Source organism: Apodemus sylvaticus, chromosome 17, assembly GCF_947179515.1.
Source record: "Apodemus sylvaticus chromosome 17, mApoSyl1.1, whole genome shotgun sequence".
In the NCBI taxonomy this organism is placed as follows: domain Eukaryota; kingdom Metazoa; phylum Chordata; class Mammalia; order Rodentia; family Muridae; genus Apodemus; species Apodemus sylvaticus.
This window is the reverse complement of record NC_067488.1, coordinates 45,369,978-45,388,031: the sequence shown is the minus strand read 5'-3', so window position 1 is coordinate 45,388,031 and position 18,054 is coordinate 45,369,978. Positions and strand designations below refer to the sequence as shown.

General features: G+C 50.9%; 1 protein-coding gene across 2 annotated transcripts; it reads right to left on the bottom strand.

Moving 5' to 3' along the window:
• Window positions 1–6: 6 nt before the first annotated feature.
• Adck5 (aarF domain containing kinase 5) lies at window positions 7–17,420 on the bottom strand. Of its 2 annotated transcripts, XM_052160299.1 has the most exons (15): window positions 17,300–17,420; window positions 7,822–7,925; window positions 6,673–6,822; window positions 2,488–2,563; window positions 2,172–2,372; window positions 1,940–2,080; window positions 1,749–1,862; window positions 1,520–1,651; window positions 1,357–1,440; window positions 1,174–1,255; window positions 1,032–1,110; window positions 862–953; window positions 530–782; window positions 343–459; window positions 7–260 (listed from the first exon to the last, which is right to left on the bottom strand). In XM_052160299.1, exons 1-15 carry the CDS (start codon window positions 17,309–17,311, stop codon window positions 149–151), a joined length of 1,749 nt encoding a protein of 582 aa, XP_052016259.1. In that variant the 5' UTR covers window positions 17,312–17,420; the 3' UTR covers window positions 7–148. The 2 variants fall into 2 exon arrangements, with proteins under 2 accessions (XP_052016259.1, XP_052016260.1); XM_052160300.1 differs by lacking the exons at window positions 7,822–7,925; window positions 17,300–17,420 and having other exon boundaries at window positions 2,172–2,367; window positions 6,673–6,771.
• Window positions 17,421–18,054: the final 634 nt, after the last annotated feature.

The window sequence follows — 18,054 nt, the reverse complement described above, 5'->3', positions numbered from 1 at the left end:
GCGTGTGGTCATTGTGTTTAAGAGCCCCATAGTGTACCCCCATTCCAGGCCCCAGGCTGTAGAGCTCTGCAGTGGAGCCTGTGCGGTGAGTCCATGCCGGATGGAAACTGCTGGCCCCGGCAGCCTGGCAGCGCTCTGGCTCAGGGAGCTACATCTCCAGGTACTGATAGACCTCCTCAGCCTCAGCCTTGGGGGCAAAGCCCAGGCGGACCAGAACACGCAACATGAGGGCCGTGAGCCGCATGGCTAGGATCTCCAGTCTGGTGGGCAGGATGAAGGGTCATCAGTTGATGGGGAGCAGACCAGGGCCAGCACCCCCCTCCAGCCCCCATGCTCACTCACCTCAGAGCCACCTCAAACTTTAATGCCTCCCAGAGGACCTTGATGTGGCGCAGGAGGCTGCTGCTGTAAATGCCTTGGTACGCTGCACCCACCAGGCGGCTCCAACCCCAGACAGCACTGCATCAGATAGACACATCAGCCTGCTAACCTCCTGAAGCACCTCCTGGCTTCCCCTTGGGTCACCAACCTCTTGGCCATGAGGAAGTAGCGGTCAACAGGGGTGCCCAGGGTGGAGTTGATGGCGCGCACTGTGTTGATGTTCCGCAGCACGAGCAGCATGGGCCGGGGCAAGGCCTTGAGCACTGCCATTATGCCGTCAAAGTGTTCCCGGGCCATGTCCTGCATGTAGGCCGCCTCCTCCCGGCTCATCAGGTGGGAGCCCCACAGCTGGCCCAGGCGCACAGGCCGCTGCATGAGCACCTCAGAGAAGAGCATGTAGTCTGTGGAAAGGGCAGGGAGGGGTTCCTGGGTTGCTGCCCGGCAGCCGGCTTCTGCTGTTCCGCCCTGGCATGCACCTACCTTGGACCCCAAGTGCAGCTGCATGTGTCTTCATTGCAGCATCGTCCCTCAGGATGATGGCCCGCCACAGCTGGCACAGGGAGGAGCGGTCCCTGCAGGAAGGCCTGCTGTAAGCTCCGAGCCCTAGGCGGCAGGAGAGGGCCCGCTGCCCTGGTGCCCGCCCAGCTTACTTCTCGTCCAGGAACTGGTAGAGCCCATGGTCCAGGAGCACCAGCTCCGCCTTTCCATCTGGACCTTTCCGCACCAGAACTAGGAACACAGCATGTCAGCTCAAGCCACCCCTCGGGGACCCCACCCTGGGGGCTTTCCTACCGTTGCCAGGGTGGGGGTCAGAGTGAATGAAGCCGGTGTGGAATATCTGTTCCGCAAACGTCTGGATCAGCTTCTTGGCTACCTGAGGAGAACACGGGGAGTGTGTGTCGGCAACCACTGCCCAGCGTGTGTCAGTAACCACTGCCTAGCGTGTGCCATCCTCACCCAGCATGTGGTACTCACATCCTGCACTGCCAGCCCCCGACTCTTGATGCCCTCCATGTCATTCACCTTACAGCCATCACAGAAGTCAGCTGTCAGCACCCGCTGGGAGAGAGTAAGAGGCCGAGTGAGCTCGGCGGGGTGTGTGCTGCCTTGCCCTCGGGGAAAGCCATACCCAGCCCACCTTGCTGGACCTGTCCCAGTACACCCGAGGGACAACAACGTAGTGGAAGTGCTTCAGCTCCTGAGCACAGCGCTCAGCATTCCGGCCCTCGTTCTCGAAGTCCAGCTCCTGGGCCAGCGTGCCCTTCAGGTCCTAGGGGTTGTACATGGGCAGGCGGATCAGTCAGGTCCAGGTCTAGCAGTTAGCACCAGCCCCCGCGCCCACCCCGCCCGCTCTGGGTGGCGCCGACCTGGAGGACCCAGCTGAAGCCGAAGCTGGGGTGCATGAGCTCCACGATCCGCAGCAGGAGTTCCAGGGTGTGCACGTCCCCATCAAAGCGGTCTCGCAGGTCGATGTACTGCACCTGCATAGGCCAGGGGACACTGAAACCCAGGCTCACCCCGGGCCCAGGAGCCGTCCAGTGTGCTGCAGCATAGATACCTTCACAGCCACGTCTGAGCCGTTGTGCAGCTTGGCACGGTGCACCTGCGCCAGGCTGGCAGCAGCCATAGGCTCGTAGTCAAACTCCTGGAAGAGTTCACTAGGCAGTGCCTGGAAGTCTTCAAGGAACAGCTCATCCACCTGGCAAGAGTGTGTGCTAGGGGTCATTGCAGGACTGGGAAGGGAGCCCCGCCTCCCGCTCTCCCCTCTCCTTCCCATCCACTGGGCTCACCTCCCGGAAGCCCCGAGTAAGGGCCTTGTCCTCCAGCACACGCAGCGTCTGGATGTACTCTGTCGGCAGCAGGTGGTTGAAGGAGCACAGCCCTTGGCCCAGTTTTATGTAGAGGCCCCCATTGCGGATGGCTCCAGCCACCAGGGCGTCAGCCGCACGCTGGTGACATGCAGACATGATCTCCACATACTTCGTGCTGTTCTGACCACAGACATAGAGAGAGGCTGGGGACAGGTGGCCAGCCACCCCATGGTCCTAACCCACCACCTCTAGTGTTCCGCTCACCCCACCATGTGCTCAGGATATGAGGACAAACCTCTTCCAGTCCTCGAAGGACAACATTTGTGCACCACCAGTAGTCCAGGGAGATGAACAAACCAATCTTCACAGACCTGCAGGTGGAAGCAGATTAAGCCCCGGGCAGGTTGAGGAGTAGGTTGGTCCTCCTTGTGGGACCCTCTGCTCTAAACCCACAGTCTGGCCTCTCCCATCAGCCCCTATGTGCAAAGTGACACTGGGTTGAGGTTCAGCCTCTAGTACCAGGTCCTTGTGAGCTCAGGATACTACCCTATTACTCATGGTAGTAAAAGGTGCCCAGACAGATGGCAGAGTGCCAAAGGAGAGAGGGAGGAGGCTGGTGAGAGGAGGGAGCAGTGATGGCCACAGCAGCAGCATGGTCCCTCGAAGGTCCCATGGCAAAAGGGAGAAAGAAAACTGATCTCTAGGAACCAGGGAGGGGCTGGTGAGACAGCTCAACTGGTAAAGGCATTTGCCACCAAGCCTGTTGACCAGAATTCAATCTCCAGAACCCACGTGATGAATCAGCTCCCCAAATTTGCTTTCTGACCTTCACATGTATACACCATGGTGCATTTTCACACATATACAATAAACAAACAAACAAACAAATAAACGTAAAAACCAAGGAAAAAGTCACAGGAGCTGGAGGTCTAGGAGTCCTGGCATTCCATATTGTAGACTACAATGGGCAGCCTTGATCTGCGGAAGGACTGAAGCCTCCAGCTTAAGGGGTCTTACAAGGGGGGAGGACACAAAGCCAGGTCCCTTGGATAGCCTCAGTAGGGTCCCACTTCTGGCTGTTCCACCACAGGAAAACCCATAACCAAAAAGGCAGCAGGCCGCTGATCTGACATAAAAGGGCTCCTTTTCTTTCTGGGATTCCTCTTCCTTCCCTAGCTATGGAAGCAAGAAAGAAGTCAACCCACACCCAGAAACTGCAAAACTCCATAAACCCGATCTTCCTACTCAGCCCAGCAGCACATAGAAGGCAGGCAGGAGCCTGTACTGCAGAGCTGCTACCAAATGAGTGAAGAAGACAGGGACGTTCTGTGCGCCCACTTGGAATGTCCTTCCTTAGGCAGTGTAGACCTAATGTAGTCTCGACTCCATTGCAAAGTTCAGCTCCTAAGAGAAAGGCTGACTCTGAAGCTGGGCAGAGGTCATGGGAAGGCTAGTGGTGGAATCTGGGTTAGACATAGGGGATAAAGCTTGGGACGGACAATAACAATTCACAACAGTCTTTGCAACCAAGTCAGGTAACAGACTGAATAAAATAGGCATCTCAGTCCAGACCTGCATAAATAAACTAATGAATCTATAAATGGTAGAAAGGAAACTTCTTTACAGGAAGATGCCAAATAGTTAATGTCGAAAAGAGGGACTGAAGGGGAAAAAATTATCAATAATTCACCCAGAATGCATCGGTGAGAGATGTCATCACAGAACACTGTTAATACTGAGGTGACAGAAAAGAGAGGCTGGGTGTGGCTGAGTGTGGTGGCACATGCCTTTAATCCCAGCACTCGGGAGGCAGAGGAGGCTCTGTGAGTCTAAGTCTCTGTAGGCCAGCCTGGTCTACAGAGAGAGTTCCAGGATAGCCAGACTGTTATATATAGAGAAACCCTGTCTGGGAAAAACAACAAGAAAAATTGTTGGATGTAAGGAACAAACTGAGGTCACGCGTCAACAGACTGGACATGGAAGAATCTAAAGTAAACTGCTTGTATGTCGTTCCCACCAGAAGAACAGTAAGTACATTAGCCGGACTTACGGAAAGACACACTGGGCAAATCCGTCCCAAAGACAGCTAGACAGTAACTATCCCAACCTCTGGTCCCTCTGCAGTGAGCATGGTGCAGGCACAGGATCCACGGACAAACTTTTCGTTACCCAGCAGACAGCTGTTCAAGGGGCCCTGCTGTTGGCCCAGGGACCACAAGGAAGGGAAACAGATCTCTGCGAGTTCAAGACCAGCCAGAAAAAAAGGGGGGTGGGGAGTGGGGGATTCATAATCTCTCTCTCTCTCTGACTCCTGAATTCTAGAATACACCCCCAAATTCCTGGCAACACATCCCTTTTGACTGTAGTTATATAAAAGAATATCCTTGTGTACATAAAGTACGCTCTAAGGCACAAGAGTAGAATACTGGAACACTGATAGCTTATTCTGACATTTGTTTTGAGACAGGATTTTACTATACAGCACTGGTTGGTCTGAAGCTCACTGTAGACCAGGCTGGCATCAATCACAAAAGATCTGACTGCTCTGTCTCATAAGTGCTGGGATTAAAGGTGTGCACCACCACACTCAGCCATTTCCGGATATTTGAAGTAACTTCAAAACAGAAAAGGAAGTAGGGCCTGTTAGCGGCAAACCTCAACTCCCCAGAACTCAGGAAACTGAAGTAGGAGGACCGCAAGGTCTGTAAACAATTTAACAATGCTGTCTCAAATGTTTAAAAAGGAACTGGGTGTAGTGGTGTGTGCCTTTAATCCCAGCACCTGGCAGACCAGAGGCAGAAGAATCTGTAAATTTGAAGCCAGCCTAATGCATTTAAGTCCTAGGCTTGCTGGGGCTGTAGAGTAAAACCTTGTCCCTAAACCAAAAAGGGGAAAGAGCTCAAGGCTCTGCTACAGAGGAAACTCATGCCCCAGGTAGTCCAGGAACCAGGTACCTCCAACCTCCAACCCTGCTGCTCCCCCACCCTCTGCCCGGTCTCTCCTTATCCGGCAGTATGCTTCCAGCCTTTGTTCATGGTGAGCTGCCCTGAGCTATCCTGAGCTCACTCCTCCCAACTGCTGTTCTGTGTTTTGTGGGGCCCTGTACCCAGCTAAAGATGCTCCCCAGGCCTTCTTGGCTTGGTCCCTGGCAAGGTGGAGATCCAGGAAAACCAATGTTTAAATGTAATCTCAGCGCCTGGCCAAGGCCCAGTTTGGATCCTAGCAGTGGACTGTGAAGCCTGTTTCCCATTAGTGAGAGTGGGCTGCACCCAGCAGCTGCCAGAGATCTGCAAGGACCTACACAGGGCGGCGGCGGCGGCAGAATTAGAGGAGGGATGTTAGGTTCTGCTCTCAGCAGTCCCTGGCCGTGAGAACTCAGGGCCTGCAGAGCACAGGAGACATTTGTTTAGCCTGCTGGTAGAGAGGCATCAAGGTTGGAAAAGTATCCAACCACCACAGACATGCCCATGGAATAACTGGACTAAATCTCTGTGATGTTTCTTTTTTTTTTTTTTAAGATTTATTTATTTATTATATGTAAGTACACTGTAGCTGTCTTCAGACACCAGAAGAGGGTGTCAGATCTCTTTACAGATGGTTGTGAGCCACCATGTGGGTACAGGGATTTGAACTCATGATCTTCGGAAGAGCAGTCGGTGCTCTTACCCACTGAGCCATCTCTCCAGCCCTCTGTGATGTTTCTTATCATATGTCTAAAGATCCAGGGACCTACCTAAACCTTTCCTGAGAAGGTGGATCCAGATCAGAGAGACAATAGTGCTCAGAGCTACACAGAGCAAGACGACCCCCTGCACCATGGGACCCTGACCTTTACCAGGTCAAAGACATTAAGGTTAAGGCTTCTCTCGTTAACCAAGTGAGAGAATATTAATGTTAATGAGGCATTTCTCATTAACAAAACCCAATGAGGCTGGGCTATCAGCTATAGGACTTCCCAGCCAGGGAGAGGAAGGAACTTTGCAGAAACCTTTCCACACAGTGCTAGGAATGAGGTGGCAGTTCCCACACTCTACGACTGGAGTACCAGGTCTCCTTGGATGGTAGGGTGAGGGCAGCTTCTCTCTCTCTCTCTCTCTCTCTCTCTCTTTTTTTTTTTGTTTGTTTGTTTGTTTTATTTTGAGACGGGGTTTCTCTGTGTAGCCCTGGCTATCCTGGAATTCACTCTGTAGACCAGGCTGGCCTCGAACTCAGAAATCTGCCTGCCTCTGCCTCCCAGAGGGTTGGGATTAAAGGCGTGCGCCACCACTGCCCGGAGGGCAGCTTCCCTATGTCCAGGGCAGAGCCCTTGCCTTTAAGGTCGTGACTGATGGGATAAAGTTGAAGTTTTAGCTTTGAGTTCAGGTCTGAGGGACCTCTCATCATTACCCCCCTGCTCTGTCTACATGCATCCCTCAGAAGACAGGGATATGGAGAAGGCCATCCCACCCAACCTCTACCGGGGCAGGCATAACCCGCCTACCTGCCAAAGCGCCCGATACCATCGACTGCAAGCCGCAGCTTCCTCCTCTCCGACGCCTCTGCCATGAAATAGTGGGCTCCAAAGAGGAAGGGCGTCCCCACCACAGTGGCAGAGAGTGTCCTCCGCCATAGCAGCCTGGTTCTTGAGGTCCTGTGGAGACATGGGCAGAGTCTGGAGTACTGCTCTTAACGCGAGGAAGGTGGGGCCTCAGTTTCCCTCTTTCTTGCCTTTGCAGAACCAACTCGAAGTCCTGTCTACGGGACCATGGGCGCATCAGAGGTCACCCATCACATTCAAAGCCCTTTCACTAGACCCCACAACAGCACAGATGCTGCAGGAGCTGTCCCGAACCCTGACCCTGGCCACTGATGTGAAGGGCTCATCAGGTAGATCAGTGGAGGTCTTCAGTCTACAGACTGGACCAGCATCTCCGCCCCTATTACGATGTTGCAAGAGATCCTGAGTGTCAGAAAGTGAAACCTGGTAGTCAGGACAAATCAAACTAAGCAAGCATGCAAAAACGAGGAACAGAATAGGGTTCCATATTGCCCAGGACAGCAAATATCCACATATGCTGAATACAGTATCAGCGGGAGCATCGGCCATGTCCACAGCCTTCTCTACCCCGGAACATGGAGAGAAAGGGCCTTCCACTGGGTGGTGGCACATGCCTTTAATCCCAGCACTCCGGAGGTAGAGGCAGGCAGATCTCTGTGAGTTTGAGGCCAGCCTGGTGTACAGGGTGAGTTCCAGGGAGGGAGGTGGGGAGAGAGAAAAGAACAGGCCTCCCCTGCTCACAGAGCCATGCAGTTCCACATCTCTTGTGTCCGCTCTCACTCCTAGCTTAGCCCCAGTGAGATACTTCTGCTCTCCAGCTCTAAATGAGCCTCCATTTGTAGTCCTCCATCTGTAGTCCTCCCGATATGCCAGAGTCTGCTCATCATGAAGTTCTTACTGGTAGCACCTGTCTCTACAGAGCATGACCAGTCATCGGTTGGGAACCCTGTGGTCTCAAGATTCAAGACACCACAGGAAGATACAAATCCAGCAGGAGAAAAGGTACGGTGGGGGACTCTCCATCTTTCTGATCCCGCGGTCGTCTCCCTGCCTGGGAAGCGTGCCTGCCTCTGGCTGCCAGGGTCTCATTACCTTGCCAACGAGCTCTTGAAGTTTCTCCTGAAGAATATGGCCGGGCACGGCCAGGGCTTCTGCCTGCTCTGCAGCAGGGTAGAGTGGAAGTGGCATAGTCGTGTCTGTGAAGAAGGAAGACAGCAAGGCTGGGCAGAGGCAGGGACACAGGGACAGAGCCCATGGGACACTGCCCGCACCCACACAGGCCTGGAGCAAACTCTCCCTCAGTGAGGGCTGTCCGTGCTTCCAGGGTTCCAGGCAGGAAGCTGGCTAGATACCACCTCAGCAAAGAAGGTACAGGCTGCCCACTGGATAAGAAAGCTGAAGGCAGGAGATGTCAGACATTCTGGAAAATGCCTCATCTCTGAAGGAAGACAGAGTATCGTGACCTGGCTTGTCTATGGTAAGGGCCAACATCGAGTCTGTGGTGGCACCTTTAACCTGGCATTTACTATTTCTTGGTGCTGATCCTACTAACCAGTCACCACAGCAAGTAGGCCACACCCTGAGAGAAATGTCAGCAAATGCCCACCCACCAATTCTAAAACGGTGGTCTTATAGAAGTGGCTTTTGTGTTGGACCTTGTTATTAAAGCAAAAGGTTCAAGGAGAGCTGACAATGGAAGTCTGGGTCAAAGCCACAGTTGGGGAACCACAGGTCCAACAAGGAAGTAGCAGTTGATGTTTTGCTAAGTGAACATGATTTGCCCATCAAATTAACTGTCCGCTAAATTATTATGTTTATAGCCATAGGTTAGCTCTACAACCACTGCTGGTCAGAGAAGCTTCTTTTGGCAGTGGGGACAAAAACTGCAGACTGTCATAGTTATGACTGGTCACAGTGCCAAGAATACATAAGTGGCTGTCTTGGCTACAAGTGGGACAGCGATAGTCAGCTTCCCTTCCCCTTCCCTCCCCTTCCAAAGCACAGAAAGACTACAGGAGAGTTGGGAGAGCCTGCAGATGGGGTAGAGCTCTGCGGGATGTTCTTCTCCGGACCTGACATGGGTACTGCACTCCTGAACACACAGCAGCTATGACTGCCTGCACAAGACTTGTGTAAGACTGAACCTATCAAAACAGCCTGTTACGAAGAGTGACTAGGCAGTGGACCAGTGATAAGGGCCTTACTTCTGTGAAGCAGTGACCCATGCTCCTGACTATAATGAAATTCACTGGTACACACCACACACACACACACACACACACACACTCGCACACACATGCACAGAGAGGAGGGTGCACATGAGGCCTGAAAATAGAGAGTGTACTAGTTAGAAAGAGAATCACTACAGTGGGAAGAGGAGAGCAGAGAAGATGGTGGTGAATATAGTTAAATACATTAGATATACATATGAAATGTTAGAATGGAACTTATTATTATGGGCTGGCCATGGTAGCCTTCTATCTTAGCATTGGAGGGGAAGAGCCAGGTGGATCTCTGACTTAGAAGTCAGTCTGGTCTACAGAGAGAATTCAAGGCCCAGGGCTATACAATGTGACCCTGCTTTAAAACAAAACCAAACAAAATGGGGTGTAATCTGGATAGATGGTTCAGGGGTGAGGAACACTGCTCATCCAGAGGACGAGGCTCGAATCCCAGCACCCACAGCTATCCCAGTTCACAACTACCTAAACCTGGAGTCTGGTACTCTCCACAGGAGCCAGCACACACAAGGGCACAGCCATGCAGACAAAACACCCATACAGATTTTTTTTTTTTTTTTTTAAAGACAGGGTTTCTCTGTGTAGCCCTGGCTGTCTTAGAACTCACTTTGTAGAAGAGGCTAGACTTGAACTCAGAGATCAGCCAGCCTCTGCCTCCCAAAAGGCTGGGATTAAAGTCTGTGTCATGTGTCCTCCCTCCCCTCCCACTGAGCACACCTTTACTCCCAGCACTTTAAAGGCAAAGGCAGGTGGATCTCCATGAGTTTGAAGCCATCCTGGTCTACATAGTGAGTTCCAAGACAGCCAGAGCAACATAATGAGACTCTGTTTCAAAATTAAAAACATTAAAAAAAAAAAAAAAAGATACAAGGAGCTTAAAAAGAGATGGTTAAGAATGCTTCCTGCTGGCCGGGCAGTAGCGCATGCCTTTAATCCCAGAACTTGGGAGGCAGAGGCAGGCGGATTTCTGATTTTGAGGCCAGCCTGGTCTACAGAGTGAGTTCCAGGACAGCCAGGGCTACACAGAGAAACCCTGTCTTGAAAAAACAAAACAAACAAACAAACAAACAAAAACCTACTAAGAACCCAGAGGCAGATCACTGGGGCCCCCTACTAGAGAACTGTAGACGTGGCTCATATACATGACCTGAGAGACACTTACAGAAGCCCTAGCGCAAGAGTACCTAGAAAAGCACGATTGTTCTTAGGCACATGTTGACAACCTCAGTCTCCCAGCCTTCTCTTACGGGGGGTTCATTGTGTTCCTGTGGTTAGCCTCAAACTGCTGGGTTCACCAAGTCCTCTGGCTCAACTAATTTTTTTTGTTTGTTTTGTTTTGTTTCGAGACAGGGTTTCTCTGTGTATCCTTGGCTGTCCTGGAACTCACTCTGTAGACCAGGCTGGTCTTGAACTCAGAGATCCGCCCGCCTCTGCCTCCCGAGTGCTGGGATGAAAGGCGTGCGCCACCACCGCCTGGCCAGGCTCGGCTTGAGTAACTAGGCCCACAGGCCACTGCATCACTTTCCTGTGATTTAACAGTGAAATTTTCTAGAAAATCAGGGTTTACTGTTCAGAGTGCAGTGTGCCATGCCCACAAGGCAGACATGAACATCATCTCCAACACTGATCCAACTCCACAGGCTCCAGGTGTTTTCTGGCCAAGGCACACTGGCTTGCTTATAAAGTAAGACACAAGTCCAACTGTTAGGTCTAGGATCTGCCCTCCCAGAAAATCTCACTGAATCAACTCTCAGTTCTGCAAGACCAGAAGCAGCAAGCCCTGGTTTTCAAGGAGATGAGAGGCTCCAAGAGGAACCCAGGCAGAAGGGTGACTTGTAGGTACCATCAACCGGGCAGCTCCTGGTAGGAGGTTCCAACAGCAGTGCAGGAGGACACCTGAAGGATAGCAACTGTACAGCGTCCAGAGCAGGAGCTGGGGAGTAATTAGTCAGACTCAGCCGGGGCCTAGGGCCCACTCCCCATTGTCATACTAAAGTGACACACACACAGGGACCAGTTAGCAGTTGTTTCTAAAGAGTAAGAGGTAGACCCCCACACAACTGGAAAATGGGATTTTGACTCAGAGTGGGATCTGCTCCATAAGAAAAGGAGGTGTCTGCAATTAGGCAGGATCTGAGGGTCCCACGGTTACCCAGCACTCAGGAAGCTGAGAGGAGCTGGGCCAAGAACCCAAATAGAATAGAGACCATTGCCTACCGACTGGAGGTGTAGTGATTCCATCTCATGATTGATGCTTCCAGTCTCCCTCTCCCTCATACAGGGTTTCTCTGTCTAACCTTGGCTATTCTAAAACAAACTTGTTCTGTAGACTAGACTGGCCTCGAACCCAGAGATCTGCCTGCTTTTGCCTCAAAAAAAAAAAAAATGCTTTTGCATTTGAGTGCTGGGATTAAAGGCACGCACCATGACTGCCTGGTTCCTTCCAGTTTCTTAAACTTTGTATTTACTTATCTATCATATGCATGTGAGTGTTTCGTCTGAATGCTAGCCCTTCCTCCAGGGATCTGAGAGACAGAGTATATGCTAGGAGTGTATCTGTGGGTACCCGCAAGAGGCTGGACCATCAGGTCCCCAAGAGAATGAGTTATAGGTGGTTGCGAGCAGGGAATGCTCTTAACCAAGCACTGAGTCATCTCTCTAGTCTCCATTAGTATTTGTTGCTGTTGTTGAAAAGTGATTTGTGGGGCTGGAGAGATGGCTCAGTGGTTAAGAGCACTGACTGCTCTTCCAGAGGTCCTGAGTTCAATTCCCAGCAACCACACGGTGGTATTTATTTATTTAGTAAGTTAGTTTTGGTTTTTCTTTTCTTTTCTTTTTTTGGGGGGTTGGGTTTGGTCTTTTGGGTTTGGTTTTTTTTTGAGATAGGGTTTCTCTGTGTAGCCCTGACTGTCCTGGAACTCACTCTGTAGACCAGGATGGCCTTGAACTCAGAAATCTGCCTGCCTCTGCCTCCCAAGTGCTGGGATTAAAGACGTGTGCCACTACTGCCAGGATAGCTGGAAGCATTCTTAAAACCATCCTCCAGGCCATCAGTATCTCTCAAGCACAAACCTTACCAAGGGGCCACGAAGCAAGAATCCTTGCATGGGAGGGACATATGGAAGTGTGGAGAGACTGACTGTCTTAGCTAAGGCCACTGTGTATGTAACCCCAATACTCAGGTGTTTGCAGGAAGACAAGTTTCAACATCACACACCCCTTTAACCCAGTACTCCAGAGAGAGAGGCAGGTGAAATCTCTGTGAGTTAAAAGTCAGCCTGGTTGTATATAAAGATTTTCAGGCCAGCAAGAGTTAGTGAGACTTCATCTCAAAAAGATTTTTTAATTTTTAAAAAATTAAGTATTAAAATATGTAGGCCAACAAACAACAAAAACCCAATTTCAAGTAGGAAGTCAACTTATTAATAATGGGTAGGTTCAGGGACTAGAGAGATGGCTCAGATGTTAAAGGCTAGGCTCATAAGCAAAACTAATAGATAGACTCAGGGAGTGGGCCAATCGATCATTATCACTGCTACTGCTGCTCAGAGATGCAGAAATGAGTCAGGAGACTAACGGGCAGGGCAGATGCTCACGACTCTGACTCCATTCACACAAGGGAAGAGTCCCTATACTCAAATGAATAAATACACTCATGCACTGAAGAAAAATGACAATTGCCTGTAATCCCAAGACCCGGTGGGCCAGGCAAGAGCACCATTGAAAATTCAAGGGCCAGAATAGTCAATCCCTGTCTCAAAGTAAAAGTTAAAAGGGCTAAGTGTGCGCAGGACCTACACAATCTCCAGTGGCACAGGGGAGAACGAGATACAGATTTTCTATATCAGACTCCTAGGGGGGAGGATCTGAGGTAGCACCCCGAAAATGAAGCTGCTGTATTATAGTGGAGGTACTAATCTGGGATGATGCTGTGCCTAGCTTATTTGCCATCTGCTAGAGACTCTACTATGACCTGATTTGGGGAAACTATGCACTTTCAGTTGTTTTTGGAGATGGGGGTCTCACTGTAGCCCAGGCCATCACAGAAGGGGCTTTAAGGGCAACACTACAGTAAAGGCTGGAGATGCTGCTCACATGTGCAGGACAAATGCACATCCTAGCTTGCTGCAGACCCTGGGTGACTCTGGATAGGCTCTTGGCTGTGGTACTTAGCTACTGACTGAAGTTCATCTTCCCAATAAACCTCAGATTCTTGCTTTGAAAAGCATGGCTTAGCCGGGCAGTGGTGGCGCACGCCTGTGATCCCAGCACTCTGGGAGGCAGAGGCAGGCGGATTTCTGAGTTCGAGGTCAGCCCGGTCTACAGAGTGAGTTCCAGGAGAGCCAGGGCTACACAGAGAAACCCTGTCTCGAAAAAACCAAATCCAAAACACCAAAAAAAAAAAGAAAGAAAGAAAGAAAGAAAGAAAGAAAGAAAGAAAGAAAGAAAGAAAGAAAAGAAAAGAAAAGAAAAGAAAAGAAAAGAAAAGAAAAGAAAAGAAAAGAAAAGAAAAGAAAAGAAAAGAAAAGAAAAGAAAAGAAAAGCATGGTTTATTGCACAACTCCAGAGTGAGTTAAGCTCCCAAAACTATTTGCAAGCCCTCGAAACAGTGCCCACCAGACCACACAGTAGGAATGTGTGTCCAGCAGGCCAGCGCCAAGGCCACACTGGGATCAAGGATTCCCCACACAGCACTCCAAGGCCCTGGCCCTGTGCCAGTTCCCTGTGGGGCCCAATGCCTGCTGCTCTCTCCAGCTGACCCAGATGACAGACAACACTCATGCTTGCTTTTCAGACTGAATTGTTTATTGAGTGTCAGCTTCCCACTGCTTCGCTTCTTCCTTTTCTTTCTTCTTCCTTCCTTTCTTTTTCCCGAGACAGGGTTTCTCTGTGTATCCCTGGCTGTCCTAGAACTCCCTCTGTGCACCAGGCTGACCTCAAACTCAAAGAGATCTGCCTGCCTCTGCCTCCCACATGCTGGAATTAAAAGGTGTGAGCTTCCACCGCTCACCTCCCACTGCTTTTCCAAATGGAAAAAAAAAAAAAAGAAGGTTTACTTCTCTGAGAAGTGAGACCATTTGCCGCACACACAGACAGGGCAACACACTGAGAATGCAGAAAGACTTCCACTAACTGGGGTAAAGGGTGGGAGCGGACTGGCCGAGAACTTCAAAGGGGCCACTGAATTAGGCATATCACTGCTGAGAACACAGAAGCATGGAATGTCTAAGGCTGACAGATGTGATGAACAATGTGCGAGGACCAGACCAGAAGCTGAGAGAGTAAAACAGGCTGGAAACATCTATCCGAGACAACAGAAGCCAGGAAACCTCACACTGAAGCTCTAATGTGCCCACCAGAACCTGCCCAGAGCCGTAGGCTGACCCGAGCATGAAGCCCAACCTTGTTCCAGGGCTGAGTGGGAAGGGCCTGAAGATGGGGTCCTATGCTGATGTAAAAGAGGCAGCCCAGAGCTCTAAGCTGAGAGACCTCAGATCATGACCAGAAAGACGTCCACCCAGAAAGGTCAAAGGTCCTCCAGAATGACTCAGAACAGTACCGGGACGGACGCTTGTCTGCGAAGAAGCCTGCACTGCCTCAGCCAAGCATTAGTTACTTGTCTGTGACACCTTGGGTTTTCTGGTAACACAGGAATCTAGATGGCACCTCATACTGAAGGCATATTGCAGAGGGGACAAGGCTGGCCAGGTCAGTCCAGCCAGAATGCCCTGGACCTAGGGGACCTCTGCCACACCCCTCTTCTAGATGTGCACACTCAGAACTCAGAATGCAATGAAAGGTCTGAGTTGGTGTTTATTATACAGGAGAATCTGACTCCCAGTGACTGGCATTGGTGAGGAAACAGGCTGGAGCACGCTGCCTTCTCCCCCACCCCACAACCAGCATGGTGCAAACAGCTCTTGCAGGCCCATCCCTTCCACTATCGGGCTGCCTCTTAGCCTTCCCCACAAAGGATGTAGAACAGAGACTCTTTTTAGGAGGCTCCTGTTAATGCCCTCTATCCTAACAGGATTCATCCACAGTAAAAGGTCACAGTCAGGCAGGAGATGCCAGTCTGCCTCTGGGCATGACGTCATCAAGTAGATAAAGCATCGTGCTGAAAACGCCAGAACTGCCACCTTGGGTTACTGCCAAGGTCACTCAAATGCCTGGGTCATTCTGGGAAAGAATACCCAGAACCCTTTAAGCTATCTTCTGAAATATCCATCAAATGAGAAGGAATCTGAATGCCCAAAAGGCAGAGCGGGCCAAGCCTACAGTCAGACTTGCCAAAACCCAACCAATTCCAAACAAGAGCAGGTCTAGGGTCCCTGGTTCCGGATTCACGTGAAGTCAGTTCTGAGATTGTGGAAAATGAGAGCAGGAGATAAAGTCAAGGAATGTCCTCTGGGGTAAAACAAGGCCACAGGGGCAGGGACTGCAGAGGACTCATGGGGGCTTAAAGATCGTTTGCTCGAGCACTGCCCACAGAGCTATCGAGTTAAATGCTATATAAACAGCAACAGGGGGAAAATATAAACTTTATTCTTGAGGTGAACCCAGAGTCTTGTGTCTCCGTCTACCATTACCCTCCTTTCCAGGTCCCTGCGATGGCCACAGCAGCCCGGAACAAAAACACCACACTGCTGGCAAACCCGCAACTGTCGCATAGCTCCTTCACTTCACGTCTTTCAGTTTAGACAGAGTGACCTACAGAGGCTCCCTTCACCTAGTTCTCACGGGTTTGTTTTGGATTTTTTTTTTTTTTTTTTGGTCACTATGTAGCTTGAGACTCAACTATGTAGACCAGACTGGCCTTGAATTCATAGAAATCCTCCTGCCTCCTATGTGCGGTGTCACCGTGCCTGGTAGTTTTCAGCCTCTTTACAGAGAATGAATGTGTGTACAGTCTGCCTGCAGAAACATTCAACCAGAGTTCTGTACAGTGACTGCATGAAGTAGCAAAATCCTGCTCTAAGGAGAAGCCTACAGCTAGACACAGGGGGCTAGAGGAAGATGAAAGATGTCCAGAAAAGCCAGCAGCCTGAACCACGCAAAGACTGCCAAGACTCAGGATAGGGCTCTAAAAAGGTGACTAGTCTGTGACCTTTAATAGGACAGACAGCCCAAGACACTTCAACAGGAAACTGAGTCAGAACATTTCCCAAAGTTAGTAGGTGACAGACTAGGGATTTGACCTGGAGGGAGTGGATGTTGTTACCAGGAACCTGCAAGGACTTCACTGTACTATAGAGCAATCCCTAATCAGAGGCTAAAACTTGCCTTTCCAGTAGGGTGGTGGTGGTGGTATACAGCTTTAATCCCAGCACTACGGTGGCAGAGGCAAGCAGATTTCTGTGAGTTCAAGGCCAATATGGTCTACAGAGTGAGTTCCAGGACAGTCAGAGCTAAAACCAAATAACCCTACTTTGGAGAGGGTGGGAGTGGAGGGAGCCAAAAAAACAAAACAACAAAACAAAAAACAAAACCCAACAACATCATCAACCTTGCCTTTCTAGCCAGGCAGAGGTGGCATGTGGCTTTGATCCCAGAAGATCTCTTAGTTGGAGGCCAGCCTGGTCTACAGAGCTAGTTCCAGGACAGCCAGGGCTGTTACAAAGAGAAACCCTGTCTCAAAAAAACAAAACAAACTTCCCAGGGCTGTTTGGAAGCTTAAGTGACAAGCGATACGGATATGTGAAAAAGCTTTGCAACTGTAAAGTGCTGTGTAAAGGGCCAGCACGTGTCTCTGACAGACAACACTCCATCAGAAAGCACATCCCCAGCAGGGCTGCACACTGCAAGCCAAAAGTTAACCCAACTCCTCGCCTATCATTATCTAAACCTACAAGGCCAGATGTACTAGAAAAACAACTTCAGAGAAATTTAAAAACAACACAACTGAAGAAGGGCCATACTCCAAGGGCAGGGAATAGACAAGGACACCCCCAGGGCCAGAACAAGGAGCTAAGGAAGCGAGGGCAAGCTAACCCAGCGGGAATCATGGGGTTGTTCCTCCCCCCCACCCCCCAGAAGCAGATAGGGAGTACAGAACAGCTTCCCGGGGAGATCCGAGGGATGCGCTGAGGACAGAAGCAGGAGGGAGAGGACCCTGGGGTAAAGTTAAATGATGCTGAGTCTTCCCAAAGGCTCTGAGGAAAAAAGAGGAAGCGGGAATCTGAGAGCTCTCCAAAGCTATGGGGTCGACGGGCAGGGCCCGGGCCTGGGTTGGATCCAGAACCTCCCGGTACAGAGACAGATCCCAACGCAGGGATGCGGAACGCAGAGTCAGAGCCCGGGTCCAGGGCATGCGGGGGCGGGGTCCTCACCGGCCGCCACATGTTCCCGGCAGTGCTCTCTTCCCGGTTTCACCGCAGACGTCCCCGGCGCCCAGCACACCCCGCGCAAGAGTAAGCAACGCGCTTGCGCACCGGACCACACGCTCCGCACAGACCTGGGTAGAGTGGAACGGCCACGCCCCCAAGGCGTGACGTAACCGCTTCTCCTACTCCGCAGCGGCCCCTTGAGGTCGCCCGGGGCATAGCCTCATGGGAGAGACTAAGTCTTTACCAAGTTTTTTTTCGTTTGTTTATTGTATGTGGGTGTTAGGGAGCAATTTTCAAGAGTCGGTTGGTCAGCTGGGCGGTGGCAGCGCACGCCTTTAATCCCAGCACTTGGGAGGCAGAGGCAGGCGAATTTCTGAGTTTGAGGTTAGCCTGGTCTACAGAGTGAGTTCCAGGATAGCCAGGGCTAAACAGAGAAACCCTGTCTCGGGGGAAAAACAAACAAACAAACAAACAAACAAACAAACAAAAAGAGTCGGTTGGTTCTTGCTTTCCATCTTCTGGACGTTGTTTTACTTCCGTTGCCCTGTGCACGCCAGGCTAAGTTTGCGGGCAACTTTCTTCTCCCCACTCCTATCTCACTGTAGGAGTGTTTTTTACACTGTTCCTGGAACTTGGCTTCCTAGGTAACCCTTTTGCCCACTCAGCCATATTCCCAGACCCTTGAGTTGGCTCTTTGAGTTAGTCAGGCTCTCTTTCCTCCCTGAAAAGTGACAGTAACACAAAGCTTACATTTGTTC